The sequence below is a fragment of the Boleophthalmus pectinirostris genome, unplaced genomic scaffold, assembly GCF_026225935.1.
Source record: "Boleophthalmus pectinirostris isolate CB_2022bp ecotype Guang Dong unplaced genomic scaffold, ASM2622593v1 HiC_scaffold_21, whole genome shotgun sequence".
In the NCBI taxonomy this organism is placed as follows: domain Eukaryota; kingdom Metazoa; phylum Chordata; class Actinopteri; order Gobiiformes; family Gobiidae; genus Boleophthalmus; species Boleophthalmus pectinirostris.
The window spans coordinates 36,894,457-36,916,747 of NW_026571175.1; the positions used below are offsets into that span (position 1 = coordinate 36,894,457).

General features: G+C 46.8%; 1 protein-coding gene across 1 annotated transcript in view; it reads left to right on the forward strand.

Annotated features, from left to right (window-relative positions):
- The first annotated feature begins 3,030 nt into the window (after positions 1–3,030).
- kcnh8 (potassium voltage-gated channel, subfamily H (eag-related), member 8) overlaps positions 3,031–22,291 on the forward strand; it is a 191,791-nt gene continuing 172,530 nt past the window's right edge. Inside the window, 1 exon segment of the mRNA XM_055157118.1 lies at positions 3,031–3,511. Within this exon segment, the coding sequence (XP_055013093.1) occupies positions 3,031–3,511 (481 nt within the window).

Here is a 22,291-nt window from a genome sequence, read left to right on the forward strand (position 1 = left end):
TTTTTTTTTCACGTTTGTTCTGTTGCAGTTTTGAGCAGAACAAACGTTAGACTCCAACTCCCAAGAAAAAACTGAAACTAAACTGACAAGACAAAGACAAAGACAAAGACAAAGACAAAGACAAAGACAAAGACAAAGACAATGAATCTGTGCGTCGTTCGTTCGTTTTTCAAAATAAAACCAAAAATAAGAAAATAAACAAACAACTATTTGCTTCATTATTTGTCTCCAAAGTCAAAATGAAAAAAAAAAACAGATAATGACTCGTTTTTTTCATATTTCAATTTTGTGTTTAAATGAAAAATGGAAAAAAAGGATCACAACCGTTTACGTGACTTCTGTGACTTTTGCACTGAACCAGGACCAGGATCCGGGTCCAGGACCAGACCAGGACCAGACCAGGACCAGATCGGACTCCGAGCTTTGAGTCCGAGTCTCAGCCTCGAGCTCCGGTCCTGCTGTGGGCTCTGAGCCTCAGGTCTGGTCTCGGTCTCAGTCCTGGTCTCAGTCCCAGTCTCAGTCCCGGTCTGGTCCTGGTTTGGTCCTGGTCTAGTCTCTGTCTCAGTCTCACTCTGGTCTCAGTCTCAGTCTAAGTCTCGGTCTGGTCTCGGTCTCAGTCTCGGTCTGGTCTCGGTCCCGGTCTAAGTCCCAGTCTTTTCCTGGTCACAGTCCCGGTCTGGTCCTGGTCTTAGTCCTGGTCTGGTCCCGGAATCAGTCCTGGTCTGGTCTCGGTCTCAGTCTCGCTCTGGTCCCGGTCTGGTCCCGGTGTGGTCCCGGTCTGGTCCCGGTCTCAGTCCCGGTCTGGTCCCGGTCTCAGTCCCGGTCTGGTCCCGGACTCAGTCCCGGTCTGGTCCCGGTCTCAGTCCCGGTCTGGTCCCGGTCTCAGTCCCGGTCTGGTCCCGGTCTCAGTCCCGGTCTGGTCCCGGTCTCAGTCCCGGTCTGGTCCCGGTCTCAGTCCCGGTCTGGTCCCGGTCTCAGTCCCGGTCTGTCCCGGTCTCAGTCCCGGTCTGGTCCCGGTTTGGTCCCAGATCTGTTGGCAGAAAAAGTCCAGGATTTCTTCGCCTAATGAACGAGAATTTGAGGATCATGATTCATTACGGAGCGTCTCTCTCCTCCTCTCCTCCTCCTCTTCCTCTTCCTCCTCTTCCTCCTCTCTTCTCTCTCCTCTCCTCCTCCTCTTCCTCCTCTCCTCTCCTCTTCCTCCTCCTCCTCCTCTTCCTCCTCTTCCTCCTCTCCTCCTCTTCTCTCCTCCTCTTCTCCTCTTCCTCTTCCTCCTCTTCCTCCTCTTCCTCTTCCTCCTCTTCCTCTCTCTCTTCTCCTCTTCCTCCTCGACGCTGGAAATGTCTCAAACTGTGGAAAAGAACTGAGCTAATTAAAAGAGGAGGGTTGACAGCGGTGGAAGAGCAACAGAGAAGAGAGGAGGAAGAGAGAGGAGAAGAGGAGAGGAGGAAGAAGAGAGGAGGAAGAAGAGAGGAGGAAGAGGAGAGAGAAGGAGAGGAGGAGAGAGAGGAGAGGAGAGGAGAGGAGGAGAGAGAGAGGAGAGAAGAAGAGAGGAGGAAGAGGAGAAGAGGAAGAGGAGAGAGAGGAGAGGAGAGGAGGAGAGAGAAGGAAGAGAGAGGAAGAGGAGGAAGAGGAGGAAGAGGAGGAGGAGAAGAGGAGAGGAAGAGGAGGAAGAGAGAGGAGAGAGAGAGGAGGAGAGGAGGAAGAGGAGAGGAGGAAGAGGAAGAGGAGAGGAAGAGGAGAAGAGGAAGAGAGAGAGAGAGGAGGAAGAGGAGAGGAGGAAGAGGAGAGGAGGAAGAGAGAGGAGGAAGAGGAGAGGAGGAAGAGGAGAGGAGGAAGAAGAGAGGAGGAAGAGGAGAGGAGGAAGAGAGGAGGAAGAAGAGGAGAAGAGGAAAAGGAGGAAGAGAGGAGGAAGAGGAGGAATAGAGGAGGAAGAGGAGAGGAAGAGGAGGAAGAGGAGGAAGAGGAGAGGAGGAAGAGGAGAGGAAGAGAGGAAGAGAGAGGAGGAGAGGAGAGGAGGAAGAGGAGAGGAGGAAGAGGAGAGGAGAGAGAGAGGAAGAGGAGGAGGAGAGGAGAGGAGGGAAGAAGGAGAGGAGGAAGAGGAAGGAGAGGAGAGGAGAGGAGGAAGAGAAGAGGAGGAGAGGAAGAAGAGAGAGAGGAAGAAGAGGAGAAGAGGAAAGAGGAGGAAGAGAGAGGAGGAGGAGAGAGGAGGAAGAGGAGAGAAGGAGAGGAGGAGAGAGGAGAGGAGAGGAGGAGAGAGAGAGAAGAGAGGAGGAAGAGGAGAGAGAGGAGGAAAGAGGAAGAGGAGGAAAGAGGAGAGGAGGAGAGAGAGGAGGAGAGAGAAGAGGAGGAGGAGAGGAGAGAGAGGAAGAGGAGAGGAGGAAGAGGAGGAGAGAGGAGAGAGGAGAGGAGAGATAGAGGAGGAGGAGGAGGAAACGGGACGTCGCTGGGGCTGAACCGTTCACACTTCCAGTCGACTTCTGCTGTGACGTGACAAAACTCTCCTCGTCTCTGTTTCACAAACTGTTTTCTGTGGATTTTAAAAGTCACAAAGTCAATAGAAATAATTTATAAATCACAAAATAAACGTGGATTTGAGCCTCACTGAACATTCATGAGGATATTTTACTCAACATTTATGATGTTTTTAAAATCTGCTCTAGAAATATATCGGTTGATCGATATATGGGCACTTACAAACATATCGGGTATCGGCCCAAATCTTGTCCATGCAGGCCGATAGTCAGTCCTGTTTTAGTCCAGTTTTAGTCCAGTTTCAGTCCCGGTTCAGTCTTGTTTTAGTCCAGTTTCAGTCCTGGTTCAGTCCTGGTTCAGTCCTGTTTCAGTCTTGTTTCAGTCCAGTTTTAGTCCAGTTTCAGTCCTGTTTCAGTCCTGGTTCAGTCCTGGTTCAGTCCTAAATCCTTAAGTCCGGTTTAAGCGATATCGGTTGCAGATCTGGGCCGTTGGTCGACGTTATAAAGCTCAGATTCTTTATCTTTTGTTCATTTAGTCCAGTTTATAGACACATAAATGTCCGTACGCCGCGTGGGCCTCGACTCCTCCCGTACGCCGCGTGTGGCCTCGACTCCTCCCGTACGCCGCGTGGGCCTCGACCTCCTCGACTCCTCCCGTACGCCGCGTGGGCCTCGACTCCTCCCGTACGCCGCGTGGGCCTCGACTCTCCCTACGCCGCGTGGGCCTCGACTCCTCCCGTACCGCGCGGGCCTCGACTCCTCCCGTACGCCGCGCGGGCCTCGACCTCCTCCCGTACGCCGCGTGGGCCTCGACCTCCTCCCGTACGCCGCGGGCCTCGCCTCCCGTACGCCGCGGGCCTCGACTCCTCCCGTACGCAGTGGGCCTCGTCTCCTCCCGTACGCTGCTGGCCTCACCTCCTCCCGTACGCCGCGTGGACCTCGCCTCCTTCCGTACGCCGCATGGGTTTCCTGCCTTCTCCCGTACGCCGCGTGGGCCTCGACTCCTCCCGTACGCAGTGTGGGCCTCGTCTCCTCCCGTACGCCGTGGGCCTCACCTCCTCCTCCTCCCGTACGCCGCGTGGGCCTCACCTCCTCCCTCCTCCCGTACGCCGCGTGGGCCTCGCCTCCTCCCGTACGCCGCGTGGGCCTCGCCTCCTCCCGTACGCCGCGTGGGCCTCGCCTCCTCCCGTACGCCGCGTGGGCCTCGCCTCCTCCCGTACGCCGCGTGGACCGTGCCTCTGTGAAAATATTGTCCCGTAAATAGTGTGGCTGCAACTTAATCATTCCCTTGTGTGTCGGAATGGCGGAATATTGAAAAAAACAAGCTAAAGCGCAGCTGTCGGAGTTTTGAGACGTTCGATAAAAAATGGAAATGCCGACACTCCGACAATTAGACGTCGATGTTGAAGTGGTGTTATGTCGGAACTGTTCATATGTGACGTTAACAGTCTGATGTTCTCTTCTATTGTTTTTACTACAATTTGATTTTACACAGGAAATGTCGGTTACTCGTGTCTGATTTTATAAAATAAATTTCCCCAAAAAGTGCGATTTATATATGTTCTTTTTTTCTTCTCCGTTACGCGTTTTTTGGCTGGAGCGACTTATAGCCCGACAAATCCTGTATCTGAAGAAACTCGTGCAACATGTAACCGTGAACGCCCGAGCTCCCAGGAGCCCGATCGTCTTTGCAGAATCACGGGATCATGTTTGAGGTAAATCTCACTTTTTATAACCCGAGAAAAGTGGGACACGCTGAAGAAGTGGGACGAGACGCAGGCCTGAAAACTGGAATCTGCATCAGTCATGCTCGGCGTTCGCTTGACTTTTCATTATTTCACTCCAGAAACAGTAAAAAAAAAAAAAAAAAAAAAAAACTCTGTTGGGACCTTAGTTCATCGTTTATTTACAGAAAATAGAAAGTTTGATGATGTTCACGTTCAGAAAAATACAAAACACTGTGTTGTCGTGATCAGCAAAAGCCACTCGGACCTTCTTCGTTTTAAATAATTTAGGTATTTTTTCTTAAATTTTCAGACGATCTTAAAACATTTCCGTTTGTCCGGTTGGTCTGTGGTGTAAAAGAGAAAACCGAACAGAGAGAGTTTGCAGTACGAGTCTGTACAAGGCTCCGCCCACAGGCCCCCGTCACCCAGCGCCCGCGGCGGTTCTCCGTAAATGATTATTTGTTTGCAGTGACGTCACTCTGGGGAGCTCCGTGTGCGTGTCTATGGACAGAATGTTCGTCCGTTACCATGGAGACACAACGCACACATTAGCAAACAAAAAAAAAAAAAAAAAGGAACAGCATTAGAACATGACGTAAAGCTCACGGGAGACAGTCTGAGGTCTGAGATCTGAGGTCTGAAGTCTAAAGTGTAAAGTCTGAGGTCTAAAGTTTGAAGTCTGAGGTCTAAAGTTTGAAGTCTGAGGTCTAAAGTTTGAAGTCTGAGGTCTAAAGTCTGAGGTCTAAAGAAGTCTGAGGTCTAAAGTTTCTGAGTCTGAGGTCTAAAGTTTGAAGTCTGAGGTCTAAAGTTGAAGTCTGAGGTCTAAAGTCTGAGGTCTGAAGTCTGAGTCTGAGTCTAGTCTGAGTCTGAAAAAGTCTGAAGTCTGAGGTCTAAAGTCTGACTCTGAGGTCTAAGTTGACTCTAAAGTTTGAAGTCTGAGGTCTAAAGTCTGAGGTCTAAAGTTTGAAGTCTGAAGTTTGAAGTCTGAGGTCTAAAGTCTGAAGTCTGAGGTCTAAAGTTTGAGGTCTGAAGTCTGAAGTCTGAGGTCTAAAGTTTGAAGTCTGAGGTCTAAATTTTGAAGTCTGAGGTCTAAAGTCTGAGGTCTGAAGTCTGAGTTCTGAAGTCTGAGGTCTAAAGTCTGAAGTCTAAAGTTTGAAGTCTGAGGTCTAAAGTCTGACGTCTGAGGTCTATAGTTTGACGTCTAAAGTTTGAAGTCTGAGGTCTAAAGTCTGAGGTCTAAAGTTTGAAGTCTGAAGTTTGAAAGTCTGAGGTCTGAGGTCTAAAGTCTGAGGTCTAAAGTTTGAAGTCTGAGGTCTAAAGTCTGAGGTCTGAAGTCTGAGTTCTGAAGTCTAAAGTTTGAAGTCTGAGGTAAAAAGTCTGAGGTCTAAAATCTGAAGTCTGAGGTCTATAGTTTGAAGTCCGAGGTCCGAGTTTCGTATTCTGAGTTAAACTTGAGTTCTTCTTCTTCTTCTTCTTCTTCTTCTTCTTCTTCTTCGTCGTCGTCGTCTCGGTGTTTTACAGTTGTGGACCTGGTTGCCATGGTTTGTCGACTGTAACTATGACAACACACAAAGTTCCTCTCCTCCATCTCTCTCCATCTCTCCATCTCTCCTTTTCTCACTCCCTCCGTTCTGACTTCCTCTTCTGTCTCTCACCTCCTCTCCTCTTTCTCTCCTCTTTCTCTTTCTCTCTCTCATCTTGTCACTCATTCTTTTTTTCATCCTCCTCTTCTGTCTCTCACCTCCTCCTCCTCCTCCATTACCTGCGCTCCCTCCTTTCTCTCTCTCTCTCCTTCTCTTTATTCACTTCTTTTCTGTCTTTCACCTCGTCCTCATCCTCCCTCCTTCACTGGTCACACCTCTCCTTCCTCCCTCTCTCCGTCCTCCCCTCCCCTTCCTTCCTTCCTTCTGTCCCTCTCCTCCCCTCCATCTCTTTTCTTTCTCTCCTCCTCCCCCATCTCTCCTTTCCCCTCTTCCCACACTCTCTCTCTCCTCTCTCCTTCTGCCCCCCCATCTCTCCTTTCCTCCTTCCTCTCCTCTCCTCCTTCTCTCTCTCCTCCCTGCCCTCTCTCCTCTCCATCCTTTCCTCCTCTCTCTCTCTCTCTCTCACACGCTCATCTTTCCAGTATTTCCAGAGCTTTCACCCGCTCTTGTCCTTTTTCATCACTCTCTCCTCCCTCTCTCCTCTCCTCCCTCCCTCTCTCCTTTCCTCTCCCCCCTCTTTTCACCTCCTCCACTCATCCCTCTCTCCTCACAGTTACATAAACGTCCTGTACATCCTCGTTTCCTTTAGAGCACCGTCCTCTCCTCCTCTTCCTCTCCTCCTCTTTCTCTCCTCCTCTTTCTCTCTCTCTCTTTCTCTCCTCCTTTTTCTCCTCTTCTTTTTCTCCCCTCCTCTTTCTCTCCTCCTCTTTCTCTCCTCCTCTTTCTCTCCTTCTCCTTTCTCTCCTCTTTCCTCTTTCTCTCCTCCTCTTTCCTCTTTCTCTCCTCCTCTTTCTCCTCTCCTCTTTCTCTCCTCCACTTTCTCTCCTCCTCCTTCTCTCCTCCTCCTTCTCTCCTCCTCTTCCTCTTCTCCTCTTTCTCTTCCCCTCTTTTCTCCTCTCTTTCTCTCTTCTCTCCTCCTCTTTCTCCCCTCCTCTTTCTCTCTCTTCTCTTCTCTCCTCTTTTCTCCTCTTCTCTTTCTCCCTCTCTCTCCCCTCTCTCCTCTTCTCTCCTCCTCTTCTTTCTCTCCTCCTCTTTCTCTCTCTCTCTTTCCCCCCTCTCTTCTCTCTCCCCTCTTTTCTCTCTCTCTCTTTCTCTTTCTCCCTCCTTTCTCTCCTTCTCCTTCTCTCCTCCTCTTTCCTCTTTCTCTCCTCCTCTTTCTCCTCCTCTTTCTCTCCTCCACTTTCTCTCCTCCACTTTCTCTCCTCCTCCTTCTCTCCTCCTCCTTCTCTCCTCCTCTTCCTCTCCTCCTCTTTCTCTTCCCCTCTTTCTCTCTCTCTCTTTCAGGGAGAGAGGGAGGGAGAGACATGGAGGGAGCAGAGAAAAGAGAGAAAACTAAAGAGAGGGAGGGAAAGAGAGCGGGGGAGGGGAGAAAAACATGCAGAGAGAAGGATGGATGGAGGGATGGATGGAGGGATGGAGGAGTAAAGATGGAGAGCACATTTCCCTGTCACAGGAGGGAAACGGCTCCATAAACCTCGTCCTCCACAGAAACTGAAACTAAAACTGAAAATGAAACTGAAACTGAGCTTCAGATTCACTGCGACCAGATAAAACCCAGCAGAGCTTTTCTACACCCCTTACACCCGTTTATTCTCTCCTTTCCTTTCTCGTTTCCTCTCTCCTTTCCTTTCTCGTTTCCTCTCTCTTTTCCTTTCTCGTTTCCTCTCTCCTTTTCTCTCCTTTCTTCTAAAACATGTTCAGTTAAAACTACTGAGTTTGGAAAAATATCAGAACACATTTATATGTTTGTTTATTAAAATAAAAAGGTAAATATTGGGAAGTGGGCAACACTTAAAAAAAATAAATAAATAAATAAAAATATCTGTGTAAATTAAAATGACTTAAATTAAGAACATTCGATTTTGTTTCTGATTTTAAGTGCAAAAAGATGTTGGTGTTTTTCTTCTTTTGAGTGCAGTCAGATGTATTTTCATAATTTAAGCACAAAAACTCTCGTTCCACTGCAGAAAGTGAAATTTACTCAAATTGTGATAAAACTTTCTTAGGTCAAGTTTACACTGAAACAAATCACCGGATCGGAAACAATTTGCAACCCAGACTCATCGTTTCTGTGTCCACAGAAACAAAACTTAAAACCACATGACTCATTTACATAAACTAATGTGTGTGAGAAAAACTGTTGTTTCTTGTGTCTGATGTGGTTCAGTTTGTGTTGGACTCAGTGGAATATGAGTGTTCTCCCTGTGACAGAGGGGTGTTCTCTCTGTGTCAGAGGGGTGTTCTCTCTGTGTGACAGAGGGTGTGTTCTCTCTGTGCAGAGGGGTGTTCTCTCTCTGTGACAGAGGGGTGTTCTCTCTGTGTCAGAGGGGTGTTCTCTCTGTCACAGAGGGGTGTTCTCTTGTGACAGAGGGGTGTTCTCTCTGTGACAGAGGGGGTGTCTCTCTGTGTGTCAGAGGGGTGTTCTCTCTGTGTGTCAGAGGGGTGTTCTCTCTGTGTGACAGAGGGGTGTTCTCTCTGTGACAGGGGTGTTCTCTCTGTGACAGAGGGGTGTTCTCTCTGTGACTGTGTGTCAGGGGTGTTCTCCTCTGTGACAGAGGGGTGTTCTCTCTGTTGACAGAGGGGTGTTCTTCTCTGTGACAGAGGGGTGTTCTCTCTGTGTGAGGGGTGTTCTCTCTGTGTCAACAGAGGGTGTTTCTCTCTGTGACAGAGGGGTGTTCTTCTGTGAGGGGGTGTTCTCTCTGTGTCAGAGGGGTGTTCTCTCTGTGTCAGAGGGTGTCTCTCGTGTGTGTTCAGAGGGGTGTTCTGCTGATGTTCAGTCGTTCTGTGTTTGTGTGTGTTGTTGGTTCATGTGAAACTTTCAACACATTATACGTGTGCAGGTCGTACACCAGACACATAGAACTAAACTTCAACTTTTACAAGAAAACCGACTAAACACTAGAAAGTTACAGCAGCTGATTTTGAACCGAGAAATGATGAGTGTAAAAAAAAGTACACAACACCACTCACATACACACTAGTGTGAACAACACTGTACACACACACAACACCACCACATACACATAGTGTGAACATAACACAACAACACCACTGTGTGAACCAAACTGTACACACAACCAACACCACTCACATACACACTAGTGTGAACGGGGCCTTCATGCACGGCTCTGAGTGTCCCTCACACAAAACTCACTCTAATGTTCTAAGGCTGTTTCCTCGTCACAATCAGACCTGGAGTTTTTGTGTTTTGTTTCATTCACATGTTTGATTAAATCTTTATTATTTGTCCGTCTACATCTGCACAGCTCCAAACGCTCTGTTCCACCTGGTGATGTCATCCAGTGGTAGTTTTAAGTTCACAGCTCCTTTAGTTCAGTCGAGATCAGCAAAGAAACTCCAGGAGTGAATTGATCGGGATGATTCTAGTGAAGGTGTGTGGAGTTTAGAAACACTTCTGAGAGCACTTCCTGTATCACCACACGATGACATCACAGGGTGGAGCAGAGCGTGTTCCGTTTGATTGAAGAGCTCGTGCTGAAGCTGCAGGTTTGTGAGCGAAACGTGAAACAAACCAAACTCCGGACGACAGAAGAGAGCAGAGGAACGGAGCGACACGAGCGCGTCACGCTCAGGAGCTGCTTGTCTTTCTTTTTGTTTTTGGAGCATCCCTCTCTTTATTTGTGATGGAGAGAGTGAAGAGAGAGAGAAGAGAGAGAGAGAGAGAGAGAGAGAGAGAGAGAGAGGGGGAGATGTGATAAGAGGCGGCCATGTTTGATCTGTTTACACGAAATGAAAGTGTCCGAAGAAAAACAATAAAACTGACAAATGAACTCACTACAGAGAGAAGAGAGAGAAGAGAGGGAGTGAAGAGAAGAGAGAGAGGAAGACAGAGAGAGAGAGATAAGAGAGAAAGAAGGAGAGGGAGGAGAGAGAAGAAGGAGAGGAGAGAGAGAAGAAGAAGAGAGAGGGAGAGAGAGAGAGAAAAGAAGAGAGAGGAGAGAAGAAGAGACAGGAGGAGAGGAAAAGATAGAGATATATAAAGAGAGAAAAGAGAGAGAGACAGATAGAAAGAGAGAGAAGAAGAGAGGGGAGAGAGAAGAAGAGAGAGAGAGAGAAAATAAGAGAGAGAGAGAAGAAGAGAGATGGAGAGAGAGGAGGAGAGGGAGACGAAGAGATAGAGATATAGAGAGAGAGAAAAGAGAGAGAGAGAGACAGATAGAAAGAGAGGGAAGGAGAGAGGAGAGCGAGAGAGAAAGAGAAGGAGAGAGAAGCGGAAAGAGAGAGAGAAAGAGGGAGTGAAAGAGAAAAGGAGGAAGTAAAAGTTTGATGAGGATTTGAGTAAATTTGTGAAGTGTAAGTTTGTTTTGTAAAAGTGATTGAAAAGTCCTGACGAAAGACGAGAACAAGAGAAAAAAAAACAAAATGTGTCTCTTTCCTGAGACGAACCATATGGAAGAAACGAGAGAAGTATGGACAGATCAGAGAAAAGAGAGAGACAGGAGAGAGAGAGAGAGAGAGAGAGAGAGGAAGAAAGAGAGAGAGAGTAAAGAGAGGAGAGAGAGTAAAGAGAGTAAAGCAGAGAGAGTAAAGAGAAAAGAGAGGAGAGAAGGAAGAGAGAGAGAGGAGGAGAGTAGAGGAGAGAGAGTAAAGAGAAGTAAAGAGAGAGAGACGAGAGAGAGAGAGTAAGAGAGGAGAGGAGAAAAGAGAGAGAGTAAAGAGAGAGTAAGAGTAAAGAGAGAGAGGAGAGAGAGAAAAGAGAGAGAGGAGAGAAAGAGAGAGAGTAAAGAGAGAAGAGAGAGAGAGAGAGAGAGAGTAAAGAGAGAGAGAGAGAGAAGAGAGAGAAGAGAGAGAGTAAAGAGAGAGATAAAGAGAGAGAGCAGCGATAAAAGAAAGGAGGGATGGAGGACAGAGGTGAAGCGCAGGACGACAGAAGCGGCTCCATAAAAGTTTCCAGAGACAAACTCCACACTCAGATGAAGACGTGACGCGTTTAAAGATTCACTGTGGAACTTTTTCTGGACGAGTCTGTTAAAGTCTGAAAAATGATTTTACGGGTTTAAAATCAGAATAAATCACCAACTCACGTCAGAATTAATTTAATTCATTTTTATTCAGAATTAAAACTCTGATGTAAACGTGGAAAGTGTCGGCCTGGAGTATCGGTCTGAAGTATCGGTCTGAAGTATCGGCCTGGGGTATCGGTCCGAAGTATGGGTCAAAGTATCGGTCTGAAGAGTCGATCTAAAGTATCGCTCTGAAGTATCGGTCTGAAGTATGGGTCGAAGTATCGGTCTGAATATCTGAAGTATCGTCTGAAGTATCGGTGTGAAATGACGGTCTGAAGCGTCACTCTAAGTATCGGTCTGAAGCATCCGATCTGATTGTCGGTGTGAAGCATCGGTCTGAAGTATTGTTCTGAGTATTGTCTGAAGTATCTCTGAAGTGTCGGTCTGAAGTGTCGGTCTGAGTATCGTCTGAAGTTCGCTCTGAAGTATCGCTCTGAAGTGTCGGTGTGAAGCATCGGTCTGAAGTATCGGTCTGAAGTATCTGAAGTGTCTGTCTGTAGTATCGGTCTGAAGTATCGCTCTGAAGTGTCGGTCTGCTATCGGTCGTATCGCTGAAGTATCCTGTCTGAAGTATCGGTCTGAAGTATCGCTCTGAAGTGTCCGGTGTGAAGCATCAGTCTGAAGTATCTGAAGTATCGGTCTGAAGTATCGCTCTGAAGTGTCTGTCTGTCTGAAGTATCGTGAAGTATCGCTCTGAAGTGTCTGTCTGAAGTATCGGTCTGAAGTATCGCTGTGAAGTATCGGTCGGTATGATTATAAATTGAGATGTCTGAAAAACCGAGCATGGTCCCAAAATTTAAACGAGCCAAAACGGAGGAACGATTCACGGGACTGAGCTGAAACTTTAGATCACAGGAGTCAAACATACGGCCCGGGGGCCAGATCCGGCCCTCCAAGACCTTTAATCTGGCCCTTGGGTGATTTTCTCCTAAATATTTTAATGATATTTTCTATTAAAATCTTGTTAATTTTTGCAGTGGTTTATCACAGCAGTGTCTCTGTAGTACGGCCCCTCCCACCAGAGCAGCACAAATGAAGACTTGTCTCTTTCCAAACGCTCTTAAAGGACGATCGTTTTGACTGTTGACCGTGACCCCTCATCAGAAAAATGTCCAACATGAGAAAAGTGGAGCCGAGTGCAGGATTTTACAACAAAAATGGACTTATTCCTGTTTACAGACAAGTTCATGTTCAACTTGTGTTGAAATTGAATTTTTCACAAAGTTTCAGGTTGTTCATAATATTATAATATTTTGTTAAAGAAAGAGTTCATAAATTAAAGATTTCTGTAATAGATTTGTGTTTTCTTGCACAAATATTTGAACTTATTGTTATTTTTGGGGTTTATATGACATGAGTTTTCTGATCCGGACACTTTGGATCAAAGTCGGTTGGACACGACCCCCGGAACAAAATGAGTTTGACTCTCCTGGTTTAGATTCTTTCATTTGGTGATTTTAAAAATTTTTTTTAAAAATTCAGTCAAATCTGAGTCGACTCATGGGGGAGAGCGGCTGATTTCATGTGGACGGACCCAGCAGATGTTTTGTTTTGTTTTGTCTTACGTAAAGTGAATCTCTCCGAGCCTCGAGGTCTGACTCACCGTAGTATTTGGAGTATTTGGAGTATTTGGAGTATTTGGAGTATTTGGAGTATTTGGAGTATTTGGAGTGTTCGTGGTGATTCATGTTTGTGTAATAATCCTCCATTGTTCTGCTTTTCACCAAATGTCAGTTTTCTCTCGCCCACTTCTCTGGTGCACCTCACACCTCACCTACACCTCACACCTCACCCTCACAGCTCACAGCTCCACCTCACAGCTCACAGCTCACAGCTCACCTCACAGCTCACACCTCACACACAAGCTCACACCTCACACCTCACACCTCACACCTCACTCACAGCTCACACTCACACCTCACACTCACAGCTCACACCTCACACCTCACACCTCACACCTCACAGCTCACACACTCACACTCACACTCACAGCTCACACCTCACACTCACACCTCACAGCTCACACCACACTCACACCACACCTTCACACCTCACACTCAGCACTTCACACCTCACACTCACACCTCACATCACAGCTCACACTCACACTCACAGCTCACACCTCACACACCTCACAGCTCACACCTCACAGCTCACAGCCTTCACACCTCACACCTCACAGCTCACACCTCACACCTCACACCTCACACCTCACACCTCACACCTCACACCTCACACCTCACAGCTCACACCTCACACCTCACAGCTCACAGCTCACACCTCACAGCTCACACCTCACACCTCACACCTCACAGCTCACACCTCACACCTCACACCTCACAGCTCACACCTCACAGCTCACACCTCACACCTCACACTCACACTCACACTCACACTCACAGCTCACACCTCACACCTCACACCTCACACCTCACACCTCACACCTCACAGCTCTCACACTCACAGCTCACACTTCACACCTCACACCTCACAACTCACAGCTCACACCTCACACACACATCACACTCTCACAGCTCACACTCACAGCTCACTCACACCTCACACCACACTCACAGCTCACTCACACCTCACACCTCACAGCTCACACCTCACAGCTCACAGCTCACACAGCTCACACCTCACACCTCACAGCTCACACCTCACACACCTCACACCTCACAGCCTCACAGCTCACACCTCACACCTCACACCTCACACCTCACACCTCACAGCTCACAGCTCACACCTCACACCTCACACCTCACAGCTCACACTCACAGCTCACACCTCACAGCTCACACTCACAGCTCACAGCTCACACCTCACAGCTCACAGCTCACACCTCACACTCACAGCACAGTCAGCTCACACTCACACTCACACCACACTCACAGCTCACAGCTCACACTCTCACAGCTCACAGCTCACAGCTCACACCTCACAGCTCACAGCTCACAGCTCACAGCTCACAGCTCACACCTCACAGCTCACACTCACAGCCTCACACCTCACACCTCACACCTCACAGCTCACACCTCACAGCTCACACTCACACACACTCACAGCTCACACCTCACACCTCACACCTCACAGCTCACAGCTCACAGCTCACAGCTCACACCTCACAGCTCACACCTCACACCTCACAGCTCACACCTCACAGCTCACACCTCACACCTCACAGCTCACAGCTCACACCTCACACCTCACAGCTCACACCTCACACCTCACACCTCACACTCACAGCTCACAGCTCACACCTCACACCTCACACCTCACAGCTCACAGCTCACAGCTCACAGCTCACACCTCACACCTCACCTCACACCTCACAGCTCAACCACTCACAGCTCACACCTCACACCTCACAGCTCACACCTCACACCTCACACCTCACAGCTCACAGCTCACACCTCACACCTCAACACTCACAGCTCACACCTCACACCTCACAGCTCACACCTCACACCTCACACCTCACAGCTCACACCTCACAGCTCACAGCCTCACAGCCTCACACCTCACAGCTCACAGCTCACACTCACAGCTCACACTCACAGCACTCACAGCTCACACCTCACACCTCACACCTCACAGCTCACACCTCACAGCTCACACTCACAGCTCACACCTCACAGCCTCACAGCCTCACAGCTCACACCACATCACAGCTCACACCTCACAGCTCACACCTCACAGCTCACACCTCACAGCTCACACCTCACAGCCTCACACCTCACAGCTACACTCACACCTCACACCTCACAGCTCACAGCCTCACAGCCTCACACTCTCACAGCTCACAGCTCACTCACACTCTCACACCTCACACTCACAGCTCACACCTCACAGCTCACAGCTCACAGCTCACACTACACCTCACACTCACACTCACACTCACAGCTCACACCTCACAGCTCACACCTCACAGCTCACACCTCACAGCTCACAGCTCACACCTCACAGCTCACACCTCACACCTCACACCTCACAGCTCACACCTCACAGTTCACAACTCACAGCTCACACCTCACACCTCACAGCTCACAGCCTCACACCTCACACCTCACACCTCACAGCTCACACCTCACAGCTCACACCTCACAGCTCACACCTCACAGCTCACACCTCACACCTCACAGCTCACAGCTCACACCTCACACCTCACAGCTCACACCTCACAGCTCACTCACACCTCACAGCTCACACCTCACAGCTCACAGCTCACACCTCACACCTCAACACACTCACAGCTCACACCTCACACCTCACACTCACAGCTCACACTCACAGCTCACACCTCACAGCTCACACCTCACAGTCACACCTCACAGCTCACACTCACAGCAGCTCACACCTCACAGCTCACACCTCACACCTCACACCTCACACCTCACACCTCACACCTCACACCTCACACCTCACAGCTCACACCTCACAGCTCACACCTCACACCTCACACCTCACAGCTCACACCTCAACAGCTCACACCTCACAGCTCACACCTCACACCTCACAGCTCACACCTCACACTCCACCTCACAGCCACACACCTCACTCACACTCACACTCACACTCACAGCTCACACCTCACACCTCACACCTCACACCTCACAGCTCACAGCTCACACCTCACAGCTCACACCTCACAGCTCACACCTCACACCTCACACACACCTCACAGCTCACACTCACACCTCACACTCACACTCACACCTCACACCTCACACTCACACCTCACAGCTCACAGCTCACACCTCACACCTCACAGCTCACACCTCACAGCCTCACACCTCACAGCTCACAGCTCACACCTCACACCTCACAGCACACCTCACACTCACAGCTCACACCTCACAGCTCACACTCACAGCTCACAGCTCACACAGCTCACACCTCACACCTCACACCTCACAGCTCACACCTCACACTCTCACACCTCACACCTCACACCTCACAGCTCACACCTCACACCTCACAGCTCACACCTCACAGCTCACACCCTCACACCTCACAGCTCACACCTCACAGCACACACCTCACACCTCACAGTCACACTCACACCTCACAGCCTCACAGCTCACACCTCACACCTCACAGCTCACACCTCACACCTCACAGCTCACAGCTCACAGCTCACACTCACAGCTCACAGCTCACACCTTTTTTTTTTTTTTCGTTTTTTTTTAATTTTTATTTTATTCATTTATTTTTGGTTTTAATGTGAAAATGTACGAATGACAACAGATTCAGCTGCAGTCGTAGCCGAGACGGATCTGAAGTTGAGACCGGAGAAGAGGGAGTCGAATCTGTGTTTTTCAAAATAAAACCAAAAATAAGAAAATGGAAAAAACAATAAAACTATTTTCTTCATTATTTGTCTCCAAAACCAAAATGAAAACACAGATAAAGATTCGTTTTTTTCAGTTTTTGATTTTGTGTTTAAATTAAAAATGGAAAAAATGGATAATGGACTGAACCAGGACTAAACCAGGACTAACCAGGATTAAAACAGGACTAAACCAGGACTAACCAGGATTAAAACAGGACTAAACCAGGACCGTTTTCAGTCCTGGTCTGGTCCCAGTCTTGGACCCAGTCTCCGTCCCGGGCTGGTCCTGGTCTCAGTCCCGATCTCAGTCCCAGTCTGGTCCTGGTCTAAGTCCTGGTCTCAGTCCCAGTCGGGTTCTTGTCTGGTCCGAACCTGGTTCAGTCCTGGTTCAGTCCTGGTTCAGTCCTGGTTCAGTCCGTTATCTGTTGTTTTTTTTTTTCCATTTTTCATTTAAACACAAAATCAAAAACTGAAAAAAATGAATCATTATCTGTTTTTTTTTTCATTTTGGTTTTGGAGACAAATAATGAAGAAAACTGTTTTTTTTTTTTTGTTTGTTTTTTCATTTCTTACTTTTGTTTTATTTTGAAAAACGACTGAACAAACGAGTTTTCCCACATCAGGGCGTGAGAATAAAGTTTTCTTTTTCCTAAACTGTGCTGAGGTGAAGAAAACAGGACTTGGACTTTTTCACGTGACGGCGGAAGTCGAGGTGAGCGTCTAAACCAGGCATGTCCAAACTATGGCCCATGGGCCAAATGCGGCCCTCGGACAAATTTTTCTTGGCCCTCAGGCTTCCAGGTGACTCGGTCTAAATTACCTTACATCAATTAAAAATGTACTTTTTACTGCAAGTTTTTTTGAAAATCTACCTTGATAAAGCTCGTTTTTAATATTTGGTGTGTGATTTTAAGGATCTTAGAATGAATAAAAACTGATGGCTCATTCTAACACACAGGTGTCAAACATAAGGCCCAGGGGCCAGATCCGGCCCTCCAAGACCTTTAATCTGGCCCTCGGCTGATTTTCTACTAAAATATTTTCATGATATTTTCTATTAAAATCGTGTTAATTTTCTGTGGTGTTTATCACAGCAGCGTCTCCAGCGTCTCTGTACGTGGCCCCTCCCACCAGAGCAGCACAAATGAAGACTTGTCTCTTTCCAAACGCTCTTAAAGGACGATCGTTTTGACTGTTGACCGTGACACCCTCATCAGAAAAAATGTCCAACATGAGAAAAGTGGAGCCGAGTGCAGGATTTTACAACAAAAATGGACTTATTCCTGTTTACAGACAAGTTCATGTTCAAACTTTGTGTTGAAATTGTATTTTTCTTAAAGTTTCAGGTTGTTCATAATATTATAATATTATAATAAGAAAGAGTTCATCAATTCAAAAAGATTTCTGTAATAGATTTGTGTTTCTCTGAACAAATATTTAATTTATTGTTATTTTTGGGGTTTATATGACATGAGTTTTTTGATCCGGCCCCTTTGAGATCAAAGTCAGTTGCACACGACCTCGGACCAAAATGAGTTTGACACCCCTGTTCTAACACATGAAACATGCACATATTTCTATTATTCACTGTCTTGAGCATCAGTCTACGTCCTCTGCTTCATCTGTGTTTAGATATGTGGCCCTTGATGAAAAAAGTTTGGACACTCCTGGTCTAAACTAACAGGACGTGTTCCCGTCATCACCCGGGATCAGGACGTGTCCGAGGAGACGAGGGACGTTCGGCTCTGCACCTGCACCTCGACGCCGACACAAAACAATTAAAGGCCGACACGGGGCCCACCGGAGCAGAAAATGGCCCCTGTCCCCGGGCCCCCGCAGGACTGACGTGAACACGGGCCCCGGTTCGGTGGGACGTGTGCGGCTCTGAGCGGGACGGGGCTCATTATCTGACGGAGACGGGATTAAATTGGAGTCGAATCCACAGAACACGATTTCACCGAGGAAAAGACGTTTAATATTCAAATGAGAAACGGGACGAGGAGCGCGGAGCCGATCCATTTGTTAACGAAAACACAAGAGGCGCCGACGTGTGACCTTAAAGACTCTTCTACACTTCTACGGGGTTTTTAAAGCTCACCGCGTAACTTTTTGGTTCCACAGTCGCCGCGTTTACATGAGAACTTTAATTCCGAATTTTAAAAAAGTATTTCCACTAGTGCTGTCAAATACGACGGAGTATAAGGGTCAGATAAAAAAATTAATAAAAATAAAAATGCTAGTGCTACGAGAATAAAGTCGTAACATTTCAACGTTAAAGTCGTAATATTATGAGAATAAAGTCAAAGCCAGAAAAAGTCACAATTTTATGTCGTAATAAAATCAAAGTCAAAGTAAAAAATGCGGCAGAAGAAGAACCTTGTTTTTCAATATAAAACCAAAAATAAGAAAACGAACAACAATTTTCTTTATTATTTGTGCCTCCGGACTGAACCAGTCCTGGTTTAGTCCTGGTTCAGTCCTGGTTTAGTCCTGGTTCAGTCCTGGTTTAGTCCTGTTCAGTCCTGGTTTAGTCCTGGTTTAGGTTCAGTCCTGGTTTTAGTCCTGGTTTTCCAGTCCTGGTTCAGTCCTGGTTCCAGTCCTGGTTCAGTCCTGGTTTAGTCCTGGTTCAGTCCTGGTTCAGTCCTCCTGGTTCAGTCCTGGTTCAGTCCTGGTCAGTCCTGGTTTTAGTCCTGGTTTCAGTCCTGGTTTAGTCCTGGTTCAGTCCTGGTTTAGTCCTGGTTCAGTCCTGGTTTCAGTCCTGGTTTAGTCCTGGTTCAGTCCCGGTCTAGTCCTGGTTTTAGTCCTGGTTTAGTCCTGGTTTAGTCCAGGACTAGCCCGGTCCAGGTCTAGTCTAGGTTCTGGTTCTTGGGTCTTTCTCTTTCTTCGTCGCCTCGCCTCTGGATGCTCGTCCCTGATTGGTTGATGCGACGCTTTCTGGTTTTCACAATGAAAGTGAGAAAGTTTTGGAGACAGAGATTTAAAATTGGCCCCAAAAGATGCGCAACAGCAACATTTATATTCAACTTTCACTGACACCGTGGCCCTAAATGGATTATTTTTAAAGTTATTTGAGAAAAACTGAGCCAGAGTTTTATGGACACTGTTAAAATGGAACTTAAAGGTTGTATAGAGGATTTTCCAAAGGAACGAGAAATCCCCCCCCCCCCACAGCTCCTACGTAGAAACACCTCCTCCCTCCTCCTCCTTACGCCCATGGATCTATTAAAATAACGGTAAAAACAGGTTTGTTTCTAGAAAACAAGTCCTCATCGCTGCACATGACTTGTAAACAACTAACTACAGTGTTGGTTAGGCAAGGTGGAGATGTGAGGAGCGGGGGGAGGAGGGAGGGGGGGCGCGGACATAGTATATCACATTCGTGTCTTGAAAAATGTTTGTGTAGCTCTTGGAAATAAAGTACGTTTTCATAATAAGCAGAAGTTTCCTGTCCAGGAGTAATTTGTGGACCAGTGCTTCAGTCTTTAGACCCTTCGTCTGCTTCAGTCGCGCCATCGCTGGAATGAATCTCCAAGAATCATCCTTAGTTTGGCTTCGCTGCTTTTCCCCTCGTCTTCTTCTTTCACCTCAAAAACGGACTTTCTTTTGCGGCGAACTGCTCCTGGATTCTTGTCGCCATCGCAACAAACTTTGTGCGAACTGCGAGGAAGATATAGGTCAAAAAAGCCGCTGAGAACTGTTGTGTTGGTGGAGTAAACAGCGTCTGTGCGGCTTGCGTCTGTGGACTGTGTGACAGTCGTACATAAACCACGTAACGGCAGCGCAGGCAAGTCAGTTACACTAGAAACGTAGGGAGTTTGATTGACAGCCTGTCAGCTCACAGATAACGAGGCAGTGTCGTTATCTATTGGCAAATGTTTCACTGGCCCCACCACGTCCAGAGTTGATGAATTTTTATTCTCTATTTTTTTGGTCATCATACAAGGCGACTGCTTCTCTATAATCTATCACTGACAATTTGAAACAAAAAAAAATCCTCAGAGACTTGATGGACCCAGTAGATTTTATCCAAATGAGCAAATATTCCACAGATTTTCTTTTAATTGGTTTTAAAATTGGTACAAGTTGAATTTCTGACACTGAGATAAATGATGATGTTAGTTTTGGGTGAAGGATCTCAGGCTTTGTGTGGAACATTTTAGTGAACTCTTAACTTTATTTATTGTTTTGGGGCTTATGTAAAGGAATATTTATCGCAAACCTTTTACTGTTTTTAACGTCTTGGCGTGAAATGTCATTCTGAGTGACTGTGTCCCTGTAAATGTGCACAGAGCGTCTTCTAACCTCGCTCACGGAGAAAAGCCCGCTGCTCGTTTTTGCGTCGCTCGCTTCAATTTAATGAGGCCGGAAAAACAAAAGGACAAACAAACACAAACAAATGGTACGTTCTATTTGCCAGTGAGAATTAAGAGTCACTTTCCAGCTCCAGTTTCTGTTTCTCTTCGCTCATTTACGGAGACTCTGTGGTTCTTTACAATGAAACAAACAATGAAAAAAATAAAGAAAGAAATAAAGAAAGAAACATACTGCTGGCGTGTGGTGAGCGATGTTTATTTATTTATTATTGTTGTTGTGATCCGTCCATTGAAATGCGATAAACGTTTGACCGTTAACACATTTTGTAATTTATCATTTATTTATTTTCCTAATTCAGATGAGACGTTGTTTCTTTCATTCGTTACAGAAAGTGTAAAGCGTCTTTGAGTAAAGTGACTCTGAGCATCTCTGAGCTTTTCCTGGTTTTCAAAGACTGAAATACTGTTACCCTGAAACATGACATCACGAGGTGGGACAGAGTGTTTTCAGTCAATCAATCAATCAACAACTTTATTAATCCCAAAGAGCAATTCAGTTGGCACATCTCTGGTTATGCACAATATATAAATATAAAGAAAAAGAAAAAGAAAGACAGACACCAGACGTTCAAACCACAGAGCATCAGGGACACAGTAACAAATTCACTTTCCGTTTAAAATCCTTACAGCAGAAGGAATAATAGATTTGGTGTAACGGTTGGTCTTTTGCTGTGGGGTGACATAGCGCCTCCCAGAGGACATTTTCATGAACTGTGAGTGCAGAACATGGTCTGGCTCAGTTTGGCCTTAGTCTTTTGTAACACTCGATGTCTCCACACAGACGCCAAATCCTCCGTCTGAACACCACTGATTTTGCTGCAAACTTTTACAATCTGGTTCAGACTGTTCTTGTCTTTCACAGATAATCCATAAAACCAACAGATAAAAGAAAAGGTCAGCAAACTTTCAATAAAAGAATGATCAGAATTATTTAAAATATTAGACGATACATTAAAAGAGCTGAGCTGAACCCGCCGCTGTCCTCGTTTGACGATGTGCTCAGTGTTCTTATCGAACCTTAAAGAGGAATCAAACACAGTTCCCAAGTACTTATAAGAGTCGACCATTTCTATGGCTTCTTCATGGATGGAACTGGCTATTGGGCTGTGGACTTTTTTCTGGAAATCTACAACCATTTCTTTGGTTTTGGCTACATTTAGGTCCAGGTGGTTTTTAATCACACCGTTCAATGAAAGCAGGTAGAGCTCGGCCCTGGTCAGAGTTTGCTCCCTGCAGGAGAGAGAGGACTAACAAAGATGAGTTAAAAACATTAAAACGAGTTAAAAACATTAAAACACGAGACCAGAGACTGCCGGGTCGCACCGCTGTGGAGCGCCCCCCACAGTTTGTGTGTTAAACGTGTGAATGAAACAAAACTCCGCTCAGGTCTGTTTGTGAGGAGGAAGTAAAACGAGCTCTTTAAAAAGCAGCACGTTTCCCGAGAATCCTGTAAACTTCTGAATATATTTGGGTTCAGTCAAGTGATAACGGAGGAAACAGGGTCAGATTTTTGACATTCAAATGTCTCTTATTCAGAAACTAGAGGAACTATTGAAATAAGTAAAGTATCAGAATGTAGGAAAGAGTTACACTTCCAACAGGGTCAAGTTAAACCTGTGAGATTCTTTCAAGTTCAAGACAAAAAATTAAAAAAA